The sequence below is a fragment of the Microtus ochrogaster genome, chromosome 7 (assembly GCF_000317375.1).
Source record: "Microtus ochrogaster isolate Prairie Vole_2 chromosome 7, MicOch1.0, whole genome shotgun sequence".
In the NCBI taxonomy this organism is placed as follows: Eukaryota; Metazoa; Chordata; class Mammalia; order Rodentia; family Cricetidae; genus Microtus; species Microtus ochrogaster.
The window spans coordinates 79,670,393-79,693,764 of NC_022014.1; the positions used below are offsets into that span (position 1 = coordinate 79,670,393).

General features: G+C 53.6%; 2 protein-coding genes across 3 annotated transcripts in view; one reads left to right on the plus strand and one right to left on the minus strand.

Annotated features, from left to right (window-relative positions):
• Positions 1-12,054: 12,054 nt before the first annotated feature.
• On the minus strand, positions 12,055-22,033 carry Cygb (cytoglobin). Of its 2 annotated transcripts, XM_005350777.2 has the most exons (4): positions 21,749-22,030; positions 16,186-16,417; positions 15,692-15,855; positions 12,055-13,427 (listed from the first exon to the last, which is right to left on the minus strand). In XM_005350777.2, exons 1-4 carry the CDS (start codon positions 21,889-21,891, stop codon positions 13,394-13,396), a joined length of 573 nt encoding a protein of 190 aa, XP_005350834.1. In that variant the 5' UTR covers positions 21,892-22,030; the 3' UTR covers positions 12,055-13,393. The 2 variants fall into 2 exon arrangements, with proteins under 2 accessions (XP_005350834.1, XP_026636242.1); XM_026780441.1 differs by lacking the exon at positions 15,692-15,855 and having other exon boundaries at positions 21,749-22,033.
• A 94-nt stretch (positions 22,034-22,127) lies between these two features.
• Prcd (photoreceptor disc component) overlaps positions 22,128-23,372 on the plus strand; it is a 7,138-nt gene continuing 5,893 nt past the window's right edge. The window contains exon 1 of the mRNA XM_026780442.1: positions 22,128-22,318. Within this exon, the coding sequence (XP_026636243.1) occupies positions 22,241-22,318 (78 nt within the window). The 5' untranslated portion in view covers positions 22,128-22,240. The remainder of the gene's footprint in view (positions 22,319-23,372) is intronic.

Consider the following 23,372-nt stretch of genomic DNA (forward strand, 5'->3'; position numbering starts at 1 on the left):
TCATGCTGTTGTCAGCCAGCAGTCTGTAAACCAATCCAATAATTCCAATAAATTTCCATATATATATATACACATATATCACACACATATATATATACAAACACACACACATATATATACACATATACACACACACATATACAAACACACGCATATATACATATATACACACATACATACATGCACACACACACACACACACACACACACACACGAGGGAGGAGTGGGGAGGTTCCTTGTATAAGTTCTGTGACTCCAGAGTCTCCTGACTAATACAGGGAGCGTCATAGAATACTGAATCTCTTTTTTTTGTTGTTGTTTTTTCAAGAGAGAGTTTCTCTATGTAACAGCCTTGGCTGTCCTGGAACTCACTCTGTAGACCAAGCTGGCCTCAAACTCAGAGATCCGCCTGCCTCTGCCTCCTGAGTGCTGGGATTAAAGGCATGCACCACAGCGCCCAGTTTAAGCGCCATGAGGCCAGCCTGCTCGGATGGGGCAGTGCGGTGAACTTTTGTGCCTCATGGTCCCTGCTGGCACTGTGAAGATCTGGACTTGGGAAATGGTTACCACGGCTGCAATGCAGAAATACCCAAACCCCATGAACCCAAGTGTGGTTGACGTTGATGAAAGCTGCGCAGACGCAGACTCCTGAGCGCAGAGCGGGTACTGCCTTCCACTGTGAAGTCCCTTACTGGTGCAGCGAGAACAAAAACATACAAGCAAGAGCGTTCCATAGTTGACCCGGTAAAGACACTGGAGCTCAAGTCCGCTAACATCTCATTCACAAATCAGATCTCAGAGGCTCACGTACAAGCCACGCCTCCAGGACCGGGGAAAACTCCTGACCCAGGAAACCATCATCACAGTGAGCAGAGTTGCCTCAGCAGCTACCTCAAAGATCTCAAGGCAAGACCGCATCTTCCAATGCTAACGAAGGCAGAGGAGTGGTAGGATGGGTGATACACAAACTGAACACGGAGCGACGAAGCCCAAGGACACCAGGGGTGCCTGCAACCGTGTTGGTGGAAAAATGACAACGGAAATCGGTGTTCAGCTACAGGGACACCAGGACATCATATTTATTTGTTATTTAAAAGGTACAACCATTTTAGGTAGATTTTATTTATTATTTATTTTTAATGAGCTGGGGTAAGGATGTTACTTTTGACAGTCGGAAGACGGAGAGGGTTGTGGGATGCCCCTCTGTATGCTGTGAATATGTTTCATTACCATTGCTTAGTAAAGAAGCTGCTTTGGTCTACAACAGGGCAGAATCTAGCTAGGTGGAAAATCCAAGCAGATCTAGAGGGAGGAAGAAAGTGGAGTCAGGAGAGACAGGAGCAGCTGCAGACAAGCCATGTGAGGTAGCAAGCCATGAGCCTCGTGGTAAAACATAGAATAATAGAAATGGGTTAATTGAAGTTGCAAGAGCTAGTTAATAAGCCTGAGCTACAGGCCCAACAGTTTGTTAGTAATATTCAGCCTCCGAGGGGTTATTCAGGAGCTTGTGGGCAGAAGAGAAACCTCTGGTTTCATCAGGAAAACAATCGTCTGAGGTGGAAGGGCTCAGAACTGACTGGAGTCCTGTGTTCAGGGGAACAGTTAACGGGTTTGTTTGTTATTATTTAAGTACTTAGAAGACACTGATGTTGATCTTGTCCCCTTAGAGTCTTAGCACCCTTCAGGTGTAGGAACCCTACCTGGCTGTGGACCAGCCAGAACACAGTCCAGCGGCCTTCACATCCACACAGTCGCCCACTGCTGTGTGAGAACACAGAACTGCCTGCATAAGGAACTCACTTTTAAAAAGAGAAGTCCTATAATTTGAAATGGCATTAATTTGTATAAAACAGCCTGTCCTGCTGGAAACCAGTGTTTGGATATGGTACTTAAATGGCATTTTTGGAGTGAAAATTAGTGCTAAGGTAATATACGACTCCAGTAGAAACGGTATTTTATTGTATTAATGGGTACTGTATTGATTTGCCAAAGTTTTCTGGCTTAGTAAAGACATTCCTTTCCTTGGGGGAAAAAAAGAGCTCATATCTTAAACCACAATTTGGAAGCAGAGAGAGCTAGCCTGGAACTGCACCAGGCTTTCAAATCTCAAAGTCCACCAAGTGACATACCTCCTTCAGTAAGGCCACCCCTTAAATCTATCAAAACAGCGCCATCGGGGGCTGAAGAGATGGCTCAGCGGTTAAGAGCACTGACTGCTCTTCCAGAGGACCCGGGTTCGATTCCCAGCTCACAACTGTCTGAAAATGTAGTTCCACGAGATCTGACACCTTCACACCAACGAACATAATAAAAGTTAAATAAAATAAAACAAAAAACAGCGCCACCAAGTAAGAAGGACCAAGTATTCAGATACTGAGATGATGGGGACATTTCTCATTCAAACCACCGCAGTGGGCTAGCCGTATTTAATAGACTGTTTTTCTCACTACTGCATTCTGTCCGTGCAGTGTTAGGGATGGGACCCAGGGCCGCGCCTATGCTAGGTAAGCAACTGAGCTACTCCCAACCCCTATTTAATGTCAGAGGTGCTCATGGGTCCTGAATGGTGGTACCCAGGGATGGAGCTGTGCACCTGAGGCTCAGGGCAGCCACTGGCTTTCCTGGGGTGGAGCTGGTTTTCTGCAGCATTTGGCTGCTTTGGTGAGAACAGTCCAGGCCGAGGTCCAAGTACATGCTGTGTAACTGCAATAATTCCTATAGGAGCTCTCCCGTGTGCACGCACCCTGTTGCTTGCCACTAAGCCGGATGACCCGAGCATCAGGGCCCTGGGACTACAGGCTAGAAAAAGCATCAGCTCCTGGAAACTGTCCTCCAACCTTCGTCAAAAAAATTCTTTCAAAGCCGGGCAGTGGTGGCACATGCCTTTAATCCTAGCACTTGGGAGGCAGAGGCAGGTGGATCTCTGTGAGTTAAAGGTCAACCTGGTCTGCAGAGTGAGATCCAGGACAGCCAGGGCTACACAGTTGTCTGAAAAAAAAAAACTAAAATTATGGAAAGAAATAAAGATGAACATTATGTTTTACACTATTGATTGCATATTTTTCTATTTTTTAATTTTTATTTACTTATTTACTTGGAAGGGGCCATGGTGAACACATGGATGTCAAGGAGACCAGAGACAGCTTTCAGGGGCCAACTCTCCTACCGTGTAGGTTCCTGAGATGGACCATAAGCCACTGCACGTGGTGGCAAGCCCCTGTACTCACTGAGCCATCTCGCCAGCCTACGTTTTGTTTTTTTATTTTTAATCTAAATTAGGGTCCGGGTTTATGGTTCAGCTGGTGGAATGCCTGCCTAGTACACATGAAATTGGGTTCAATTCTTCCATCTCCACTGTGTAAGGAATAACTGTGGCCCATGCAAGCAGTTCCAGCGTTCAGGAGATACCAAATGGAGGTTTAGAAATTCATGCTGACCCTTACTACACAATGAGTTTGAGATTCGCATGAGCTGCTACATGGACAGGAAGAAAAGCTTCTCCCTATCTTTAAAGACAGGGTGTCTCTGCACAGACCTGGCACTCACTCTGTAAACCAGGCTGTCCTTGAACTCAGAGAGATCTCTCTGTCTCTGCCCTCCTGAGTGCTGGGATTAAAGGTGGGCATCACCATGGCTACCTTTCCTTCTTTAAATAGGATCTCACTTCAAATCCCTGGCTGGCCTGGAATTTGTTTCAGCCCAGCCCAATTTTGGTAACCCCGCCACCACCTCTGTGCTGCTACGGAGTCACACTGTGTTTGTTTGTGGGTTTCCTGTGTATGCCTGTATATATAGATCTGTATTTTTTTAAAGACTTCATTTCAGCACTCGGGAGGCAGAGGCAGGCAGATCTCTGTGAGTTCGAGACCAGCCTGGTCTACAGAGCTAGTTCCAGGACAGGCTCCAAAGCCACAGAGAAACCCTGTCTCAAAAAACAAAAACAAAAAAAAAACAAAAACAAAAAAAAAAGACTTCATTTATGTTATTTTATGTATATGAATGCTCTCTCTTTATGTTTGGTTTTATGACAGAAGAGGGTATCAGGACCCACTACAGATGGTTGTGAGCCACCATGTGGTTGCTGGGGATCAAACTCAGGACTTCTGGGAGAGCAGCCAGTGGTCTTAACCGCTGAACCACCGCTCCAGCCCATATCTGTATTTTTCTATTGCTATGATAAACGCCATGACCAGGGCAGCTTAAGGAAGAAAAAGGTTATCTGGGCTCACAGTTCCAGAGGGCTGAGTCCATGATGATAGGGTGGAGGCCTGGTAGTTGGAGCAGGAGGCTGACAGTTCGCATCCTTTCCTGTAAACACGAAGCAGAGAGAGTCCTGAGATGATGAACAGTGGAGTCTTTTGACTCCCAAAACCCACCTCCGATGACACTTCCTCCTACAAGGCCACAGCTCCTGAATCTCCCCAAACAGCACCACCAACTGGAGACCGGATATTCCAGTGTATGAGCTTATGGGGACTTTCTTACTCAAACTGCCTGAGAAGGAGCACATGTTGGAGCTGGAGCTCAATATCCAATATCTTCCTGATCACTGTCTGTGGTGGTCTGAATGGGTATGGATCCCATGAACTCTTGTCTGTGAATGCTTGGTCTATAGCGAGTGGCACTATTTTGAGGTGTGGCCTTGTTGGAGAAAGTGTGTCACTGTTGGGGTGGGCTTTGAGGTCTTAAATATGCTCAGGCTACGCCCAGTGTCTCAGTTCACTTCCTGTTGCCTTTGGATCAAGATGTAGAACTCTCAGCTCCTTCTTTAACACTTCAACACCACATCTGTATGCGTGCCACCATGCTTCCCGCCATGATGACATTGGACTAAATCTCCGAAACTGTAAGCCAGCCCCCATTAAATGTTTCCCTTTATAAGAGTTGCTGTGGTCATGGTGTCTCTTCATAGCAATAGAAACCCTAAGACACTGTCTATCTTATTTTGAGACAAGGGCTCTCACTAAACTTGGAGTTTGCCAATCCCACTAGACTGGCTAGCCAGCAAGCCTCACTGACATTTCTGTCCCTGCTGCTCCAATCCTGGGATTACCGGTATGTGTCACTGCTGGGCTCAAACTCAGGCCCTCATGCTTGTGTGGCTACCGACAGAAGCATTTCCCCAGCCCTTCGATGCTGTTATCATCTTATCCATATTATATTATCGATGCTGTAAACCTCTTCACTGCGCAACCCTGGGAGATGTCTTCCCTCGAGAGCCTTAGTAAAGCCATTAGGTGCTACAGGATCCCAACTTGACACACTGTGTCCGTATAGCGTAATTCTGGGAACGTGCAGGTCCGAATAGCGTAATTCTGGGAACGTGCAGGTCCGTATAGCGTAATTCTGGGAAGGTGCAGAGGGCCAGGGAAAAGAGGGAGGGATCAGACACCTGTCACCTCCAGGGCAGAGTTTCATGAATGACTTCTGTTGTCCAGGTCTTGACAATTCCAGACCTTCAGGCTGCAGTTTGCCTGCTTCTTGGACAGGATCCTTGTGTGGTTTCTTTTTCCCTGGACTTCCCGTAACAATCTTATCACACCTTTGAAAAGTCTGAAAAGCCTGCTAAAGCTGCACATAAAACTGTAAAAGATTATGGGGCTGGAGAGATGGCTCAGCAATTAGGAGCACTGGCTGCTCTCGTAGAGGACCTGGGTCCAGTTCCCAGCACTCAAGTCCCACACTTCCTTCTGATCTCCGAGGGTACCAGGAACACACACAGCACACAGACACATGCAAAACAAAGCAGTCATGCACATTTAACATTTTTTTTAAAAGATAAGGTTTTTGCTATATAGCTCAGGCTGGCCTGGTACTCAATATGTAGCCCAGGCTGGCCTTGAACCTGTGGCAATCCTCTCAGACAAGCCTCCCACGGCTAGAGATTATGGGCGTGAACCATCATGCTGGGTAGATTGGGGGCCCTATAAAAGAGACCGTGAAGCAGGCAAGGTGGTGCATACCTGCAATCTAAGAACTTTGGAAGTGGAATCAGGAGAATCAGGAGTTCAAATCCATCCTAGGCTACATAAAGAGGTCAAAGCTAGCCCAGAATTTTGCCTCAAAAACCAAGCAAACACCGGGCACTAGGGAGGCAGAGGCTGGCGTATCCCTGTGAGTTCGAGGCCAGCCTGGTCTACAGAGCGAGTTCCAGGACAGGCTCCAAAGCTACGGAGAAATCCTGTCTCAATGCCCCCCTCCCAAAAACAAAACAGCAAACAAACAAAAAAACAAAAAAAAAACCCAAAAAGCAAAAAGAAAGGAAGGAAGGAAGGAAGGAAAGAAGGAAGGAAGGAAGGAAACAACCAAACGAAAAAGATCCAGTCAGACCCCTCTCACTTCCATCCCAGGATCACACAGGGAAGAAACATCTGTGAACTGGAATGTGTGCCCTCAGTGAAACCCCCAAGGTGGGCTCTGATCTTCCCAGTCTCTTGTGGCTTACCAGTTCCAGTACTTGGTAAAATGTACTCATGCCCAGATGGGCAGGGTACCCTCTGTTGTTTATTTGTGGACCTCCCCTTCGCCATCTGCCGCACTGATTCCTCTGCTCCTGTCTGGATCCTTTCTTGTTGCTGCAGCCGGTCTATGTGTTCTAGGGCTCTCCTCTGCTTGCCAACCCTCCCAAGCAGGCTTCCTTCTCCTCCAGAGCAGCCGCTCAGATCCCCAGGCCCTGCCTTGCCATCTGTCCTCAAAGCCATGGACTGGAACTCTGACACAGCTGGCCGCTTCCTGCAGCTTCATGGCTTCTGCCCTGTCCCTGGTCCTCCTCCTTCTGCTCCCCACCACCTCCGTGCACGCAACAGAACTCGTGTGCAGACTGATCTTATTGTCTATTCCTCTTGGGAAAGGGTGATCCTGGAGTCACCTCTGCTGCCCTCTGTCACCCCGCCTCCACCCTGACACACACACACACACACACACACACACACACACACACACACACATCTCATCAGGCAATCGTTGCATTGGCTTCAAAGTGCAATCTCAAAGCTGAGTGTCACGGTGGGTTTGTGTGATGCTGTCATGCTGTCATTTCGGGGTCGTAAATTCAAGGCCAGCCTGGGCTACACAGTGAGAAACGGCCAACAACAACAACAAAGACAGAAAAATCACTCTTGGATGTGCTGTCTCTCTCTGCCATCTCCACAGCTGCACCCCTGTCTTGAGAGATGGGCTTCTTCTCTCAAACTTCCCAAGGTATGGCTACCACAATATTCACTTGGGCTTGATCTGGCAGCACCCAAAGAAGGTACCTTTCATGGAAAGGCTGTCAAGGGAGCTTCTGGAAAGGAGACCAGAGCAGCCTGAGAGAAACAGCACCATTTCCATTGGAGAGGTCAGGGATTGTTGCCCCGTGGTGGAGAGAGAGCGGAGGCTGGAGGCAGTCCAGCTGTGAAGGATGGTGACTCCGGGTACTGTTCAGGTAGGGGTTTCCATGACCGGGGAGACTGTGGGCCTGGCTTCCAGTCTACAGAAGCCTCTGGCTTGGGACTAGAGAAATGGTTCAGTGGCTAAGAGTTCTTGCTATTCTTACAGAGAACCAAGATTCGGTTCCCAGCACCCACACAGTAGCTCACAAGGGTCTGTAGCTCCGGTTCCAGGAGACCTGATGCCCTCTTCTGAACTCCTTGGGCACATGGGACAATGGGGACTGGACAACAGAGCGGGGTGTTTTGTTATTGGTATTGGTGACTTTGCATGGCTGTTGCTTTCCCACTGGGAGAGCGAGCACTTAGGCCAAGCGTTCTCTGTTGCGGGAGGGTGTTGCGGGAGGTCCTTCCGCTCCTCCAGCCTATAGCCGCTGAGAGACCACGCCCCAATGGGCGGGTATCTCAGCGGCTATAGGCTGGAGGAGCGGAAGGACCTCCCGCAACAGTTCTCCCTCTTTTTCTTCCCTCCACTCTTTCTGAAATGCATTTATCGTATTGTATCAATGTATCTAGATATGGAACAGCATAGATGCGCTGAGGCTGAGGTACGGAGGGGGAATGGGGTGTTGAACTGGCCTTTCTCTGAGGATAGACAGACAAACATGGGCTCTGACGGGGAGCTACAAGGAAACCCTGGCAGAGGCCAGTGTGGGCCAAGGTGGTTGGACACTACCCTCCATTCTTGGCAAGTCTGAGCGTGTTGGCCATGGTGTTGCCTGATCAGCACCTGCTTAACCACAGGCTTCACTTCCGGCCCAGGGCTCCCTCACAGCCGGCTTGAAGGGTGTGAGGCCGAAGCCGGGTGGGTAGGTCTGGAGCTTGCCATTGCCCATCCAACTTGTTTGTGTCAAACTGGGCCCCTTAGTCAAGGCCACAGCAGGAGAACCCTCGCTCTCCCCACCCTGGGCCTGTCATTCTCAGGGGCAGGCTCGGGACACAGCAGACCCAGGGAAAGCACCAATGGAGCACAAATGGCGGTGGGTTGGCCGTCTCCTAAGGGGAGGGCATCCGATCTGGTTCATTGTCTGTCCCTTGATGAACAGCAGGACCAAAAGCAGCCTGGGGAGGAGAGGGTTTATTTTAATTAATCATAAAGGGAAGCCAGGCTGGACCGTGGTGACGCATGCCTTTAACCCCAGCACTCAGGAGGCAGGGGCAGGGGAATCTCTATGAGTTCGAGGCCAGCCTGGTCTACAAAGTGAGTTCCAGGACAACTAGGGTTAAAAACAATAAAGCAATAAAAAATTGTAGGTCAGGGCTGAAACTAGACAGGACCTAGAGGCAGGAGCTGCTGCAGAGGCTTCGTGGCTTGCCTTCCATGGCTTGCTCAGCCTGCTTCTTTCTTACAGAACTCAGTGCCCAGAGGTGGCACTGCTCACAGAGGACTGGGCCCTCCCACATCAATCATTAATCAAGAAAATGCCAGCTGGGTGGTGGTGACGTACTTCTGATCCCAGCACTTGGGAGGCAGAGGCAGAGGCAGAGGCAGGCAGATATCTATGAGTTTGAGGCCAGCCTGGTCTACAGAGAGAGTTCCAGGACAGCCAACGCTGTTATACAGAGAAACCCTGTTTGGAAACATCGCCCCCAGAAGATGGAAAGGAAGGAAGGAAGGAAGGAAGGAAGGAAGGAAGGAAGGAAGGAAGGGAAGGAAGAAAATGCCCTTTCAGGCTTGCCATGGGAGCCTTGTGGAGGCACCTGAGGTTCTTGCTTCCCAGATGACCCTAGCTTGTGTCGAGTTGACAAAAACAGAACAGAAACTAACTACCCCCCCTCCCGTTCTCTGAACAGGGTCTCACCCTGCAGCCTCTTAGCATTTAAAGCTGTTCTCCCTTCTCAGCCTCCTGAGTGCTGGGATTTATGTCTCAGGAGAGATTCACTTGTGTTTTGAGACAGGGTCTTCTCCTGGGACCTGGAGTTAACCAATCAGGGGAGGCTGACCAGCAAACCCCAGGATCCTCCTGGGATGCTAAGCACGTGGCACCACACCCATCTTTTTACCTGTGTCCTTGGTATCGGATTGAGTCTTGTGCCAGACAAGCACGGTGCATGTCTCCCCCATTTGTTTATTTAGAGAAGGGTGCCCCCGTATAACTCTGGCTGGCCTGGAACTCACGACATAGTGGCCAAGGTTGGCTTTGAACGTAGGATCCTCCTTTCTTAGTTCACCAAATGCTGGGATTATACACACTTGTTATCTGGTACCAACACCTTCATTTATTAACTTTTTCCACTTGGCAACTGCAGGAAGACATTTATTTCCTGTAGTTTAGGCGTGTACACTTCTGTTTTTGTTTCAGGTTTCAGTAAGGTTGCATCCCTTTTGGAGTAAGGTGGAGCCAATGCTCTGCTCCCCACCCCGACCCTATGCCCACCCCCCAACCCCCCAGCCCGGAAGCTGGCGAGCCAGAGATGGTTGCTTTCTTGGGTGAAGTTCCCGCTGCAGCCAGCAGGGGCCACTGTGAGTCTGTACTGCTGGTATATTTGTTCGAGAAGAGGCCGCCGTCTCCTCGCAACGCCTCCCCTCCCCTTCGTTGCCCAAGTCCCGGTGGCTCTCAGCTTGAGCTCACCAGGGGAGCTGACCCAGTTGCTCGGCTTTTCAATAAGAAGGCTGGCTGCCTGCGGAGCACTGTTTGTTCTGTGCTCCAGACTTTCAAAGCCCAGACAGTGCCTCTGCCTCTGGCTTAAAACCCAGTCGCCAGAATCTCTGCCCCGTTCCACCCTCATCCCCAGCGGGTGGGGGGTGATGGTCCACGTCCTCTCTCTAAGGTAGGAAGCGGAGATGGTCCTTCGCAATGGCCTGTTCCAGGATGGCTCCAGTTTCCCGCTCTAACATTCTCAACCTCCACTGTGCGGAGGTCTTCTGAGGGCTGATGCTCCATCATGACCCTCCCATACCCCATCAACTGGTTCTGGCTGGGTCCGGTTCCCTAGGGATCAGCCCTCTCATTGCAACTTTTCTAGCAGGATTCTGCTTGGCAGCTCAGCATTCCTCCCGTGTCCTGGTTCTCAGCGTCCAGCCAGCCGGCGCTGTTCTCAACGCCCCTCTTGTTTTCCCGCCTGCTCCTCCTCTCTGCCTTGCAAGACAGATTTTTGCTTAACGAAGTTACTATTTCTCTTTTTGAGATGGTGTCTTGCTGCTTAGTCTCGAACTCTCCATCATCCTTCCTTAACCTCCCGAGAGCCGGGAGCACCCCCACACCAGGCCTCCTGTTTTAAAATCGAGGCTCTCAGCGTCTTGCCCAGTGTCACACAGCAGCGCCAAGACCGAATGTGAGCCGGAAGGCCACCAGTCTGGCACACTCCTTCCCTGGAAAGGTCTGGCCGGCGCTGCCCTCCCGGCACCCAGCATCCTCCTGCACTTCACAGTTTACTCTTGGCCCGTGTGCTTGTCTTGCTTTCTAAGACTGCTATTTATTTATTCTTTGGATTTCCAGCATGTTTTCTGCTGTGCCAGGGCCCAGAAGATAAAGGGAGGCACGGCCCACATTCAAGTGCATGAGCTGTGAGACAAGACTTTTGCCCCTGTCAGCTGAGCCCTTCCAGACAGCAAGAAGCCTTCCCAAGGGGCAGAAGCTGTTTCCTGTTCTCCTGTTCCCCTCCATGCTGTGACCTCCTTGATCCCTCCTCAGGGACTTGATTCTGCTGTTGTGACCATGGCCATGGGGGGATGGACAGGCCTGGCCCAGCAGCGCTTGGAAAGAGACTCTAGGCCGAGAGCTCAAGGCGGATTCCAGCAGGCTCCCTTTCGGCGGTACCCAAGGGCTGACCCCTGACCCCCGGAGCCTCAGGACCGGCATTCAGCATCGAGTATGGAATGTCCGGTGTGTAGGCCTTGAAGAAGGTCAAGGTTTAATCTTTGGTGATGTGACTGACTCGTGCATACAAATAAGGCTCTTCTGCATGGACATCTAGACACGACCTCCCATCCTCTCCCCTCCCCCTCTCCCCCAGGCTGTCCTCTAACTGGTCATCATCCTATGTAAGCCTGCTGAGTGCGGGGGGGGGGGGGATCGGGGGGGCGTGAGTGCGGGGGGCGGTGCTGAGTGCCGGGGGTGACCGGAGTGTGTCAGCAAGCCCACCTCTGAAATTCTACCCTTTGTTCCACACTGACCCTGCTCTTGCTAGATTTCCAGGACAAAACCCCAAAGGCACTGACTTTTTTATCCCCCAGTGGAGGTGCTGGAGATTAAGCCTAGAGCCTGGTGGATGAATGCCAGGCTGTTCTCTTTCACTGAACTGTGTGTCCCTAGCCTTCTTTATTTTTTATTTTGAGACAAGGTCTTAGTAAGGAGTTAGTTACCTATGCTGGCTTTAAACTTGTGATCCCCAGCCCTGTGCTTCAACCTTCTGAGCAGCTGCGGCGGAACAGCTGTAAACCACCAGGTAGGTCCAGCTTCTCGGACTTTTTTTTAATAAGACAGACTCATCTCCTCCTTCATTTTCTGACTTCCTGCTTAGTGATCTGCAGTCCCGAAACCCAGAGCGCCCCCGGAGCAGCTAGGGCCAGCACAGGGGCGCTGTTTCCGATGAAAATGTTCTTATCTAGAAACGCTGACGGGGAAGAGCGAGGTGAAGGCAGGTCTCCAGGGTGGGAAAGAACAGAGGCCAGATTCAGGAAGAACGGAAGAACGGGCCTGTTTAATGGCACAGCTGGTTACAAACATCAGAAACTACAAAAAGACAGGCGGTTACAAGGAGGCTGCGTGAGGATGGGACAGGAGGGGATGCAGGCACGGCAGCCACAGCAGCAAGACATCCTCCAGGACAGAACACATGGACCAGGGAGTACACACGGGGTCCCCAGCAACGTTAAGGAGACTAGGTGGACAGGATGGCCTGGTGGCCTGGAGGAGGGCAGGAAAGGCCCTGAGTCTCCACTGAGGACGGAGTCCCTGGTCCTGTGGCCTGGCTGCTGTCTGAAGTGAGCAGGTGAGGCTCCTTACTGAGGCTGTCCCTCACCCCTCCACACACACGTACACAGGATACAAACACTGGCTGCCACCCCAGTGGGATCTTCTGAGCTCTTGGTGCGCCCTGGTCCCTGCCCTTCCTAGGGCAAGCCAGTCAGCCAAACCCTTGGGAAGGTGAGGGGAGCCAGATCTTTTTTTATTTTTATTTTGTTTGAGACAGGGTCTGCTTGTGTAGCCCTGGCTAGCCTGCTCATCACCATGGAGACTGGGTAGAGACTACCTGACCTCGAACTTGCAATTGCAACGATGCTCTTGGCCTCCCAGGCTCCTGCTGGGGTTACAGGTGTGTGCCACTACACTGGGCAAACTAGATCTTTTCTTTCTTTTTTTGTAGATGGGCAGGAATGTAGAACACTGAGCTATGGGGGCAAGCTGAGGCACCCCAACTCCACTTCCTGGCCCCACCTTCTTGCGCTGTTTCTCCATGCTCCCTGGAGCATTACCCAGGCACATGCTGGGGATCCCCCCTGGCCTCCCATAGCTGGGCAAGACTGAGGCTTCTGGGCCTGCAGCTACACATGATAGATATGTATTTATATATATTTATATAGAGATCGTATATAGAATATATCTGTATATGTGGTAGACATGTGTGCATGATACTCTAGATGCTGAGGTGAGCCTACATGCTGGTGGGCAGAACGCAGTGGGGCTAGCGCCTTTCTGAAGTGACTCACGGGCTTGTCCTGGCTTCCCACCAGCCGCTTGCTAGGTCCCTCTCTAACAGGAAGTAGAAAAGCTAAGACGGGTGCACCCCTTGCTGGGGAGGCAGGAGGGTCCCCCGCTGTTAGGTTCAGCATCAAGGTAGCTAGCCCCACCTCCCAGCAGCCTGGGGGGACCAGGGCCATGAGGAAGGCCTCCTTTCGGGAAGTTGAGTCGGGATTCCTCCAGCTTCCTTGGCGCCCAGAAATGGAAGGTCAAGGAGTGTCTTCAGAATTCAGCCTTCTGCCCAAAGTGCTGCCAGGGAGAGGGGGGCTGGGAGGGGTCCTATGGCCCCGAAGAGGGCAGCGTGGTCGGTGGGCTGTGGATGAGACAGATGAAGGGGACAGGTTATAGGGGTCAGTGGGGGAAGGCCGAAGGGGACACCTGGGGCACTAGAAGGGGGGACCGGGAATCATGAGATGGGACACTTTTGGCTGAGAGACCCAACACGGTTGCGCAATCCTCCATTATCTCCATCCTATGGTGCTACCTCAAGCTAGTCTGGTAGCCCAGGAGAGGAGAGACCTGGACCTGTCAGGGGGTGCAAGGGGTGTGGCCAGCGTCTGACCTGTTGATTACCAAACACCACACAGATGGGAACTCTTTTCTCTTTCTTTGGAAATAGGATGTGTGCTGCTTGTCTTAGCAGAGGGCTCCCTGGCTTCCGCGTAGAGTCTCCGCCCGTGAAACTCCTTTTAGCTCCCTGGCCGTCACATCCCCCTGCCCCAGCGCCCCTCCACCCACACAGAGCTACACACCCGGAGGCAGAGACAGTTCAATAAACAGTGGTGTCTGACTCAGTGTGTTTCCCTGATAAGAGAAGCTGGACTTCTACAAGTCAGCCCTAAAACTCCACTCCACCCTGTGAGGCAAGGGGAGGTCCTGGAATGGGTTGGGACCTGCAGGCCCTGGCCCATGCCTAAGACCCCAGGAGACCAGAGATGGGGACAGAGGCTGTCAAGGGACACGAGGGGGCAATTCCACATTGTGACAGCTGGGGAAGCCCTGTATGGGTGCTCAGGCCCAGGTGAGGTAGCTAGCCCGTGGGCTGTCTGGCCCCTGCATCACCCACTCCCACTCAGCCCACTAGGACCAAAGAGGGGCGAGATGATGTTTGAGGGTTGGCCAGTGCTGAGTCCCTGGGGTCCAGCTGGGGCAGGAGCAGGAAGACTCAAGCCATGTGTTTCTGATTCACTGGGGCTTGCTGGCCAGTTCTCCCCACCGTCCCTCTAGGCCCTGTAAAAAGCTCTTTTCTCCAAAAGCAGGAAGTCTTGTGTCATGGCTGTAAACAAACTCATCTTGGGCGGCAGAGCCTGCCTGGGGGGGGAGAGCAAACCCCTCCACTGCCTCCCCTCCCACAATCTCTTCCCTGGTCTCTCTTAGTGGCAGATGGAGGGAACCCCAGTTTTCCAAGCTTGGCCGATGCCCTTCTTTGCCAGGTAAACCTCTTTTCGCCTCTCATTTACTCCAGAGTCTGGGGCGGGCCAGGTCCAGCTGTACACATCTGGACTTGACCTGGCTGCAACTAGCAATTCCTGAGAACTCCACTGCGCTCTCCTGGGGAGCTGCTGACGGTGGGGGGAGGCATAACTTGACTGGTCGGGTCTGTGGCAGGAAGGGCAACGGGCCTGGCCTCTCCCCACCCTTAGGGACCTCCTCTGCAGAGCCGGGTGGGGAGGCCCGTGAACAGGAGATGGCACGGGGGCCTTGGAAGGGCCTGAGGAGACAGTGCCTTTTCCATGGGAAACTGCTGGGAATGTTTCTCCAGAACACGTGTCCCAAGCCGCTGGCTGACCCCTAGTTCCTGTTCCCGCCTCCGCTCCTCTCCTTCCTACTTCAGCCCTGGCTCTGTCCTTCCATTTGGCTCCCAGAGTCAGCTGCCTCCCGGGGGTCTGGGGGGTCTGAGTGTTCCCAGCCGCCACATCACCACATCGGAAGGCCAGCCCTCGCTGCGCTCCCAGCCAGCGGGAGTCACTGAGTCCGTCCGTCCGCCCTGTTGGAGCCTAGAAGTGGGTGCTGTCCTCTAGTTAGACTGGAAGTAAACATCTCCTAGTTTTGTCCACGTGAGTGACACCCATGGAGGTCCCTTGTGGGCCTGGGCATGTGTATGTGTCCTCATGACCCTCCTGGCTCCAGCTCTGTTGGTACAGAGAGTTGTATGGAAGCACCCTCGGGTGAGCATGAGATGAGAAACAGGCCTAAAGGATTGGTACAGAGGAAGGGGTGGGGCTGGCCCCTTTGCTGCTCTGAGTCTGAGGAGCCAATGCCCCACCAGGAGATAGTCATAGCCTTGGGTGACCTGAGCCATCCCTGCCCCAGACATGGAGAAGCACTGCTCAGACAAATCTACTCGGAGTTCTCAACTCTGTGCAGCCAAGAGCAGGGGCTGAGCAGAAGCGGGCCTGAAGTCAGAAGGACGCTGCCACGCAGGCCCTTTGTGGGGTGCCTGCCATTAACTGTATCAGACTCCTGCGTCTGCATGCCCCAGCAGTCAGTCCCTGGTCCCAGGAGAGATGGGAAGCCTAGGGGACAAGACAGGACATAGCGGGGAGACTGCCCAGCCCACCCTCACCCCCTCCTCACGTGGTGGTGTTGGGGACCTGCTGTACCCAGCCCACTTCCTTGTAGGCAGCGGTCACATGGCTGTAGATGAGACCACGCAGCTTGGCCCAGGCTTTCTGCGTCTCAGGAGGGAAGTCATTGGCAAACTCCTCGGCGATCACCTCCAGAATGACCCCAGAGAGAATCTGGGGGCAAAGGAGGGAAGGAGGAGTAAACGCCTGGGCACCCTGCCTCCCGCGGTCCCCAGGATCCCTGAGAGCCCACATTGGCCTGTGTGGCGGGCACAGACTAGCAGCCTGGTGGTTACCAAAGCCCATGTTCTCAAGACAAGGACTGTGCTGGAGATGTCTTTCTCTCCTACCGCCGTGCCTTGCCTGCCTCAGCCTCTCCAAGGGAGCAAGCCGGCAGCACCGTAGCCATCTCTGCTATTCAGGAGCCCTCCCAGAGGCACAGGCTGTAGGAGCTGTGGCCCAATGGCCTGCAGGTTCTGGACAAGAGTAAATGCAAGGACATACCTTGAAGTACACAGGTTCCACCTTGTGCTTGAGGGCGTGGGCCTTGCCCACCAGGGCGAGCACAGAGGACACCTTCTCGGGGTCATGCAGGTTCTCCACAACAGTGTTGAGGGCCCCCATGACCCGGCAGGCATGCTTCCGCAGCTGGGGACTCCTCTCCATCTCCAAGGGGTCCTCCATGTGTCTAAACTGGCTGAAGTACTGCTTGGCTGACGGGAAGTTCACAAAGAACCTGGCAGGAGGAAGGGTGAGCGCGCTGAAACAGGGGCGCGGGGTGGGGGGTGGTGGGTGGTGGGCATCTTCTAAATCCTGCTGGAATGGCCAAGATGGAGGCAGGGCTGGAGAAGCAGGCATGCTCCCACACCGAGAATGGTTTTCACTCTCATACAGAGCTGTCCTTCCATCACAGGTTCTCCCTCTGGCCAGGTCCTGCCGGGACCACCTGCTGGACCTGTTTAGGCTGGCAGCCTCTTGTGCCAGGCCACCATCTGCCTTGCTTCTTGAGTGCTCTCTGAGCCTACACCCCACTGAGGCCTGCTCTGGTCACTGAAAAAGATTCTGGGACAATTGTTTTAGATTGGTTTTTGTTTCTTTGGCTGGTTGGTTTTTCGTTTCTGAGACACGGTTTCTCTGTGTAGCCCTGGCTGTCCTAGAACTCACTTTGTAGACCAGGCTGGCCTAGCACTGGAAGAGATCCTCCTGCCTCTGCCTCCTGAGTGCTGGGATTAAGGGCGTGTGCCACCACTGCCCAGCAATCGTTTTAGTTTTTAAATTAAAGACTCATCACACTGGGGCTGGAGGGATGGCTCAGTGGTTAAGAGCATCGTCAGCTCTTCCAAAGGTCCTGAGTTCGATTCCCAGCAACCACATGGTGGCTCACAACCATCTGTAATGGGGTCTGGTGCCCTCTTCCGGTCTACAGGCATACACACAGATGAAATATTGTATACATAATAAATAAATATTTAAAAAAAAAAGACTCATCACACTGCCCGGGATGGCCCTGAACTCCTGGGCTCAAACAATCCTGCTTCAGCCCCCCAAGAATGAGCCACTGTAACCCCCTTCGCTTCTCCCTCGTCTTTTCTAAGACAAGCACGAGTTGAGCATCCTTGGTTGGTCTGGATCTCTGGGTAGGCCAGGGTGGCTTTGAAACTCGCAACGTTCCTGCCGCTTTTGCCTCCTGAGTGCTGGGGTTATGGGCTTGCACTGCCATGCTCCCCACCCATACGCCCATACCCAGCTCCTTATGTAAGTTTCCTCTCAGTGCTGGGGACGGAATCCTGGGCCTGGTGCTTCCTAGGCGCGCGCCCGTTATTTACCTTCTCTAAGTGTCGGGTTCCTCATCCATAAAATGGGCATCAGCGTTCCTAGGCTGGGGGGCCGAGTGTAAAGGAAAGGGCTTGTCGTCCACAAGGGTTGACAAGGTGTCCACGGCACGCATGGACTCACGTCATCCTTAGAAGAGCGGGCGCGCCCTCCTTGTGAACAAAGTGAGGCCAGGGTGACCTAACTGTGCTGGCTCAGCCAGTGAAGAGCCCACGAGAGACACTCTTCTTCTCTCCCAGCTCAGCGCTTTCTCCTTGATGCCCCGCAGCAAATGCTAATTTAAACAACTGACTTTGCCTTTGTGGTATGGTTTGTGATTATCTGTGAGATCTTGAACTCATGGACATAGCCTGTCTCTGCCTCTCAAATGATGGGATTGGAGGCATGGAACCCCCCCTCCCCCCATCCCTCGAAGCAGAATTTGGGCTTTCCTGGTACTGGCCCTCTCCTGTTCCAGTTTATCTAATGGGTTTAGTTCCCTCCAGACTTCCTACATTACATCATTCTCATTCTCAAAACCAATCAGTGGCTCCCTAGTTTTATACCCAAGTCAGATGCCCCAGACTTCTTATGAACTAGCTCATCTGCTTCCCCAGCGCCATGTCTCCATGCCTCTGCCCAGAGTCCTCGATCCCAGTTCGACAACGGCATTTACCATTGGCTAGCCTTCCTTTCTGTGAAATGGAATGCCTGACACATCCCTCATGCCAGACCTGCCCCTCTCCAGCCACCCAATGTGGCCTTCCTGCCACAGCTATCGGTGCCACTGGGTAGTTTTCTCTGCTTCCCTTTGAGTCTGTCAGACGAGACCCCACACCGTAAGTGGAGGCTCTGATCCATCACCCCAGCCCATGGGCCCCCTAGCTGGGACTCAATGAGAGACTATTTCCTTAATGGTTCCTCAGAAAGTGTGTAAAATGTCCTGACCTGTGTTGTTGGGTGTCACCACCCTCTGTCTGTCTGTCTGAGGCATCAGAGGAAGCTCACAACTTGTGGCTCAGGCCTGAGAGTCTGACGTGAGGGAGATAGACACAGACCATCTGGCCAGCCAGCCCTTCTGGGGCTATAGCCACTTTTGGCAGGAAGGTTCTGACTGGGTGGCCAGGGCACTGTCCATGTGGGGAAGGCAAGGGACCTGCTTGGACGCTGAGTGTGACCTTGGACAAACACTTTGTGACTCCCTCCTCCTGTCTTTACAAGTTTGAGAAAACTTCACAGTTGGCTTCTTCAGAGGTACCGGGTGTGGACCAAGGTGGCAGTGGGCCTGAAAACACACAGGATTTCTCTGGAAGCTTTTCATGAGGGACACATGAGGAAAGATGCCTCGGTGGCCAGGGAGACAAGCCAGTGGGTCGAACTGACTCACTGTGCAAGCCTGGCAACCAAGCTTGGTTCCCAGAATGTGTAAAACCCAAAAGGCAGGATGCCACGGCACACGGGTAACCCTACCTCTCCTAGGCAGTGAGACAGGGTCCCTCGGACATAGCGCGGTGGCAGGAACAAGAGAGACACTCCCTCAACAAGGTGGAAGGAGAGAATTGGCTCTGGACAGCTGTCCTCTGATTTCCACATGACATACAAACATGCCCCCACCCCTACACACAATAATAAGCATCTCAGGCTTTTTGGTTTTCACAATTGCAAAAAAAAACTAAAAAACAAAAAATCAATGGGGGGGTATGGCATGTTGCAATTTGCAAGGCTTCTCTTATAATATTTAGTTGCTGCAGCCTAGAAACTCTTTCCTCTCCCTAAGCAGGACGTCCCAGGGGACACTCATTGAGCATTTACTATCCAAGCACTGCTTTGCCCCTCAGCTTATGGATCAGGAACTGGCTGGTCCCCAAGGCTGCCCAAGAGGCAGCAACAGAATGGACCAGACTTCAACGCTGCTGGCCAGGGACCGCAGGCCAGGGATGGGTCCTGAGTGCAGATCTCCTGCCTCAACACAGCATCATCACCCTGTGTGGCCCTGAGGGAGGACCTTCCTAGGGAGTAGGGGCCCTGAGCTCTGCTGTCATCCTGGCTTCCCCTCCAGCCTGTGTTCCCTCCCACCCCTCCCTGGCTGGCTTGAGCTGCCAGGGAGAAGCCTCAGCAGCCAGTCTTGGGGAGTTTCTCAGCTCCCAGAGGCATCTGGGCTTCCAAGAGCCTGAAATAGGCTTGTCTGTGTATGAGGGGGAAGGTGTCAGCGTTACAACCAGGAGGGAGGGTGGTGTTCCCTCCTCGGGTTCCTCTCTCACAAGGACTGGAAACACGGGGGGTCTGCCTCAGACCCTAGGGCAGCTAGCAAGCTTCTCCTTTATTCCACCACCAGGAACTCCTTCCTGCTAGTAACCAGCCTCCTCCTTGCCCCCTACCCTGCAGGCAGAGTGGGCGGTAGGGACAGAAACGGGAGAGGGGTGGTCAGAGGGCCTGGTCCCGTGGATGAACATTTGGGGCTTGTCAGAACATGAGTTTGTGAGCCAGATCTACGGATGGATCCCGTGAAGCTATGAGAAGCTAGGGGTCTTGGCCTTGCCCCCTTCTATTGGCCAGGCCTAGGGCAGAGAGCCCTAGAGCGGCATTTGGAGTCATGGGGAGTGGCTGGGGTTGTCCAGTGTTGCCCCGGGGTTGTCAGGCTGGCTTTGGCGTGAGGCGAGGTGTGGTTGTTGGGAAGCTCGGCAAACCAGATCTGTTAGCCATCTCCGGTCTTCTCAGGGTCACTGTGGGCCTCTGAGTACTAAGTCTGTCAGCAAGTACCTTCCCCAGCCAGGCCTGGTTCCTGGGTGTCAGAGGGTGAACCGAGGAAGAATGAACCCTGCTCTCAGATCCTATTCTGTGCCCTCTCTTCTCCCATTCCTGGGGGAACCACTCACTGACACCCCCAGGTCCTATGGGCCTTGCCTTGTTTCCCCTCGGTGCCTACATGTGCTTTGTGGGCCTAGGGGTGCAACACAAGGCTGAGAGCAGCTCTCTGGGGATGCGGGCTGGCGCATCTGAGGCTCCACTCCCTGCTGTGAGCTTGTGTGTGGGTGCCTACACTGCCAATCTGTCTGTGGCTTTGGGATCCCAGTGGCCCTCTTTGGTTCCCGCCAGCAGGGCAGTGAGCTCTGAAACAGCTGCCCCTTCCTCTTCATCAGGAACTCTCCCCCAATTCCTCCAAAACTCTTCTGCTCTTTTCCTCCAAAATCTACTTCTGAGTTGGAATCCAGGCATTTCAGCGGGGAGCTGGGTAAGTCCCAGGCTTGCCGGAGGCAGAGGCAGAAGGGGAGGAGAAGAGCCAGGGAAGGGGCCAGGACTAGAAAACAGACACCCGCCGCAGGGGTCCGTCCACCCCAGGAGTCACCCTGTCTTCACAAAAGGCTGCCCCGCTTAGGTTTGACAGTCTCCCCCTGCCAAGAGTGGGTGCCCCTGTTCTGCCTGTACCCCTGGGTCCAGCGTGTGTGGGAATAGTCCAGGTGTGATTTGTAACTAGTCAGTGTCTAGCTTGTGGGGTTTGGGGATATTAGTCGTGCAGGTGTGTAAATACAGCATCACTTAGGGTGGGGGTCCTCAGGGATCCTGGGGACAGACATTATACTTCTGTATACCTATCTGGCTGCAGGGTCCAGAGTGGGGCCCTGTCTCCTGAAAGCCACCCCCTCAAAAAAAAAAAAAAAAACCCTAACAAACTCAGCCAGGATTGCATCCTCAAGCCTACTGGTTTCACTCACCTGTCTCACCTGCAGCTCGCACTGGCCTCACTTTTGGGGCCTGGGAGGGGCAACTGGGCCTCTTGACCTCTAGTCCCCTGCTCACTGCTGCGCTCTTCCAAAGGGCCGAGCTGGAGAGGGCTTCTGTATCGTCTTTAAACCCTTTCCTGGCTGAACCTCAGTTTCTCTGCCTGTCTCTAAAACGGGGAGTCGTCTCTGAAACGGGGAGTCCCTACCGTTCCCTTTGAGGGGCTGGTCAGATGGCCGTACATCTCAGTTGGGTCGCTAGGGTCACTCATGTGGAAGACCGACTTGGATGGGTGAGTTCTGAGGCCATTGGAACCAAGTGCCCTCCCGCGTCTAGTTCCTCGTGAGCCCAAAGCCCCGGGCCAGGAAGGAATCAGCTAGGGTTTCCATCGCCCCAGGGCGTCCCCACCACCGTGACCCGTTCCCAATCGCTGGGGAGGTGGCGCCGGAGCTCGCAGCGGGCCGAGCCCGCCTCTGCCCGCAGTCGTTGTCACCCTCCCTGTCCTGGGCCCCGCCAAGCCGGGAGCGACACCTACCTCACCAGGATGGCCACCCCCACGTCCTCGCAGTTGGCATACAGCCGGGCCCACGTAGCCTGCACCGCCTTCCTCTCCGCCTCGGACAGCTCCTCGCTCCGCTCCCTGCGCTCTCTCTCCATGTCGCCGGGCACTTTCTCCATGAGCAGCTCCGAGCCCAGCGCGGCTTCGCTAGGCGGCGGGAGCGAGGAGTCAGAGCCGAGGCCGGTGAATGCGAGGCGGGCGGGAGGGCTCGGAGTAGAGCGCCGGAGGGAGGGAGCGAGCGTGTGTGTCTGTGCGCGTCGGGTTTGTGTGTGTGTGCGTGTGTGTGTGTGTGTGTGTGTGTGCGCGCGCGCGCGTGTGTGCAGGGTATATGTGCGGGGGGCGGGGGACTGCGAGCTGGGGGCGGGGATGTGGTCTGCTGGGGAAAAAAATGTTTAAAAAAATGAATCCGTTCCAAATCCCCAGTCCTGTGTCTCGGAGCCTATTCTGGCAAGGTGAAGACTGGGCGGGATGGGGGCGTCGCGGCTGGCGTCTGTCCTCCTGCCCACCCACCCGCCAGCAAGGCCACCGCGGTCCTCGCTGGGAGAGGTAGGTGTGGCCAAATGTGCAGAAGGGGCTGGGAGGACCAGGGGCGTCACGCGGAATGGGCAGCGCGGGTTGCGCTGGAGTGTGCCCCCGGTCTGGTGCAGGGCTGGGGGCGCAGGGATCGGACTCCCGATGCGCGGTGTCTGGACCTGTGCGTGTGCGTACCCTTCACGCGGTAGGGAACTGACTCAAAGTCAAACACATCCAGGCATTGCTTCCCGTCGCCTGCTGGGGAGGCCACGAACTTGCAGACGAACCTGGGCTTCCCTTGTAGTCCCTGTAGTCCCGCTGCTCCTCAGCCTAAGACTGGGCCCAAGGCACCATTCTCAGACCTGGGGACCCCAACTTCTGGCAGTCTTCCTTTTCATCTACCATTCCTGCTGGTTCTCTGAACTTGAACGCAAGCCCAGTCTGGGGAACCAAGGGCCCGTACCCCTCTTTATTCCCCACCAATGCCAAGCCCAAAACCAAGCAGGAATGAAGTTCCAAGACACTGTCGTGAATTCTGGCCCTGGCCTTGGTGAGGCTTCGCTACAGTGGCAGTCAGGAGTGGTAGATGGGCAGCCAGAACTCATAGGCGCAGGACAGTGGAGACATCTGTCACCGTCAAAGATTCAATTTGGAAACCATTAGGCAAATTCATCATCATAGACTGTTCGTGGAGGGGCGAGATTGGGACAGAGTGGAGGATTGCCCTGTCTTGAGGGACCCACAAACTTCGTCCTGCCAGAGGTGCTCAGGTCTGGGCATGGACAGAGGGAACCCTGAGACCACAAGGGTTGACACAGATGACTGAGGTGGCTCTGGTTCTTCCCAGGGCTCCCTGTTAGCCCTTACCCTGCTCAGGAGTAAGGAGGATAGGAGCCCTGCTGCCCGGAAGGTGGCTCTCCTCTTCAGCTTTGGTTACTGCTGCTTTAAGGCCTTTAAAAGTTCTTGCTGGCTCCCAAAGCCTTGATGCTCTGAGTTCCATCCCCGGGACCCACATGGGAAGGAAATGACTCCTGCAAGTTATCTTCTGACCTCCGCATGCACCTGCCTCTCTCCCTCCCCCCACCTC

Bases quoted from the DNA above. Each gene is read 5' to 3' on its own strand.
- Cygb (XM_005350777.2), bottom strand. From the start codon at position 21,891: ATGGAGAAAGTGCCCGGCGACATGGAGAGAGAGCGCAGGGAGCGGAGC. The intron at 16,418-21,748 runs GTAGGTGTCGCT...TCCTCCTGCCAG, and splicing joins GGGGTGGCCATCCTGGTGAG to GTTCTTTGTGAACTTCCCGT. The intron at 15,856-16,185 runs GTATGTCCTTGC...CTTTGCCCCCAG, and splicing joins TGGAACCTGTGTACTTCAAG to ATTCTCTCTGGGGTCATTCT.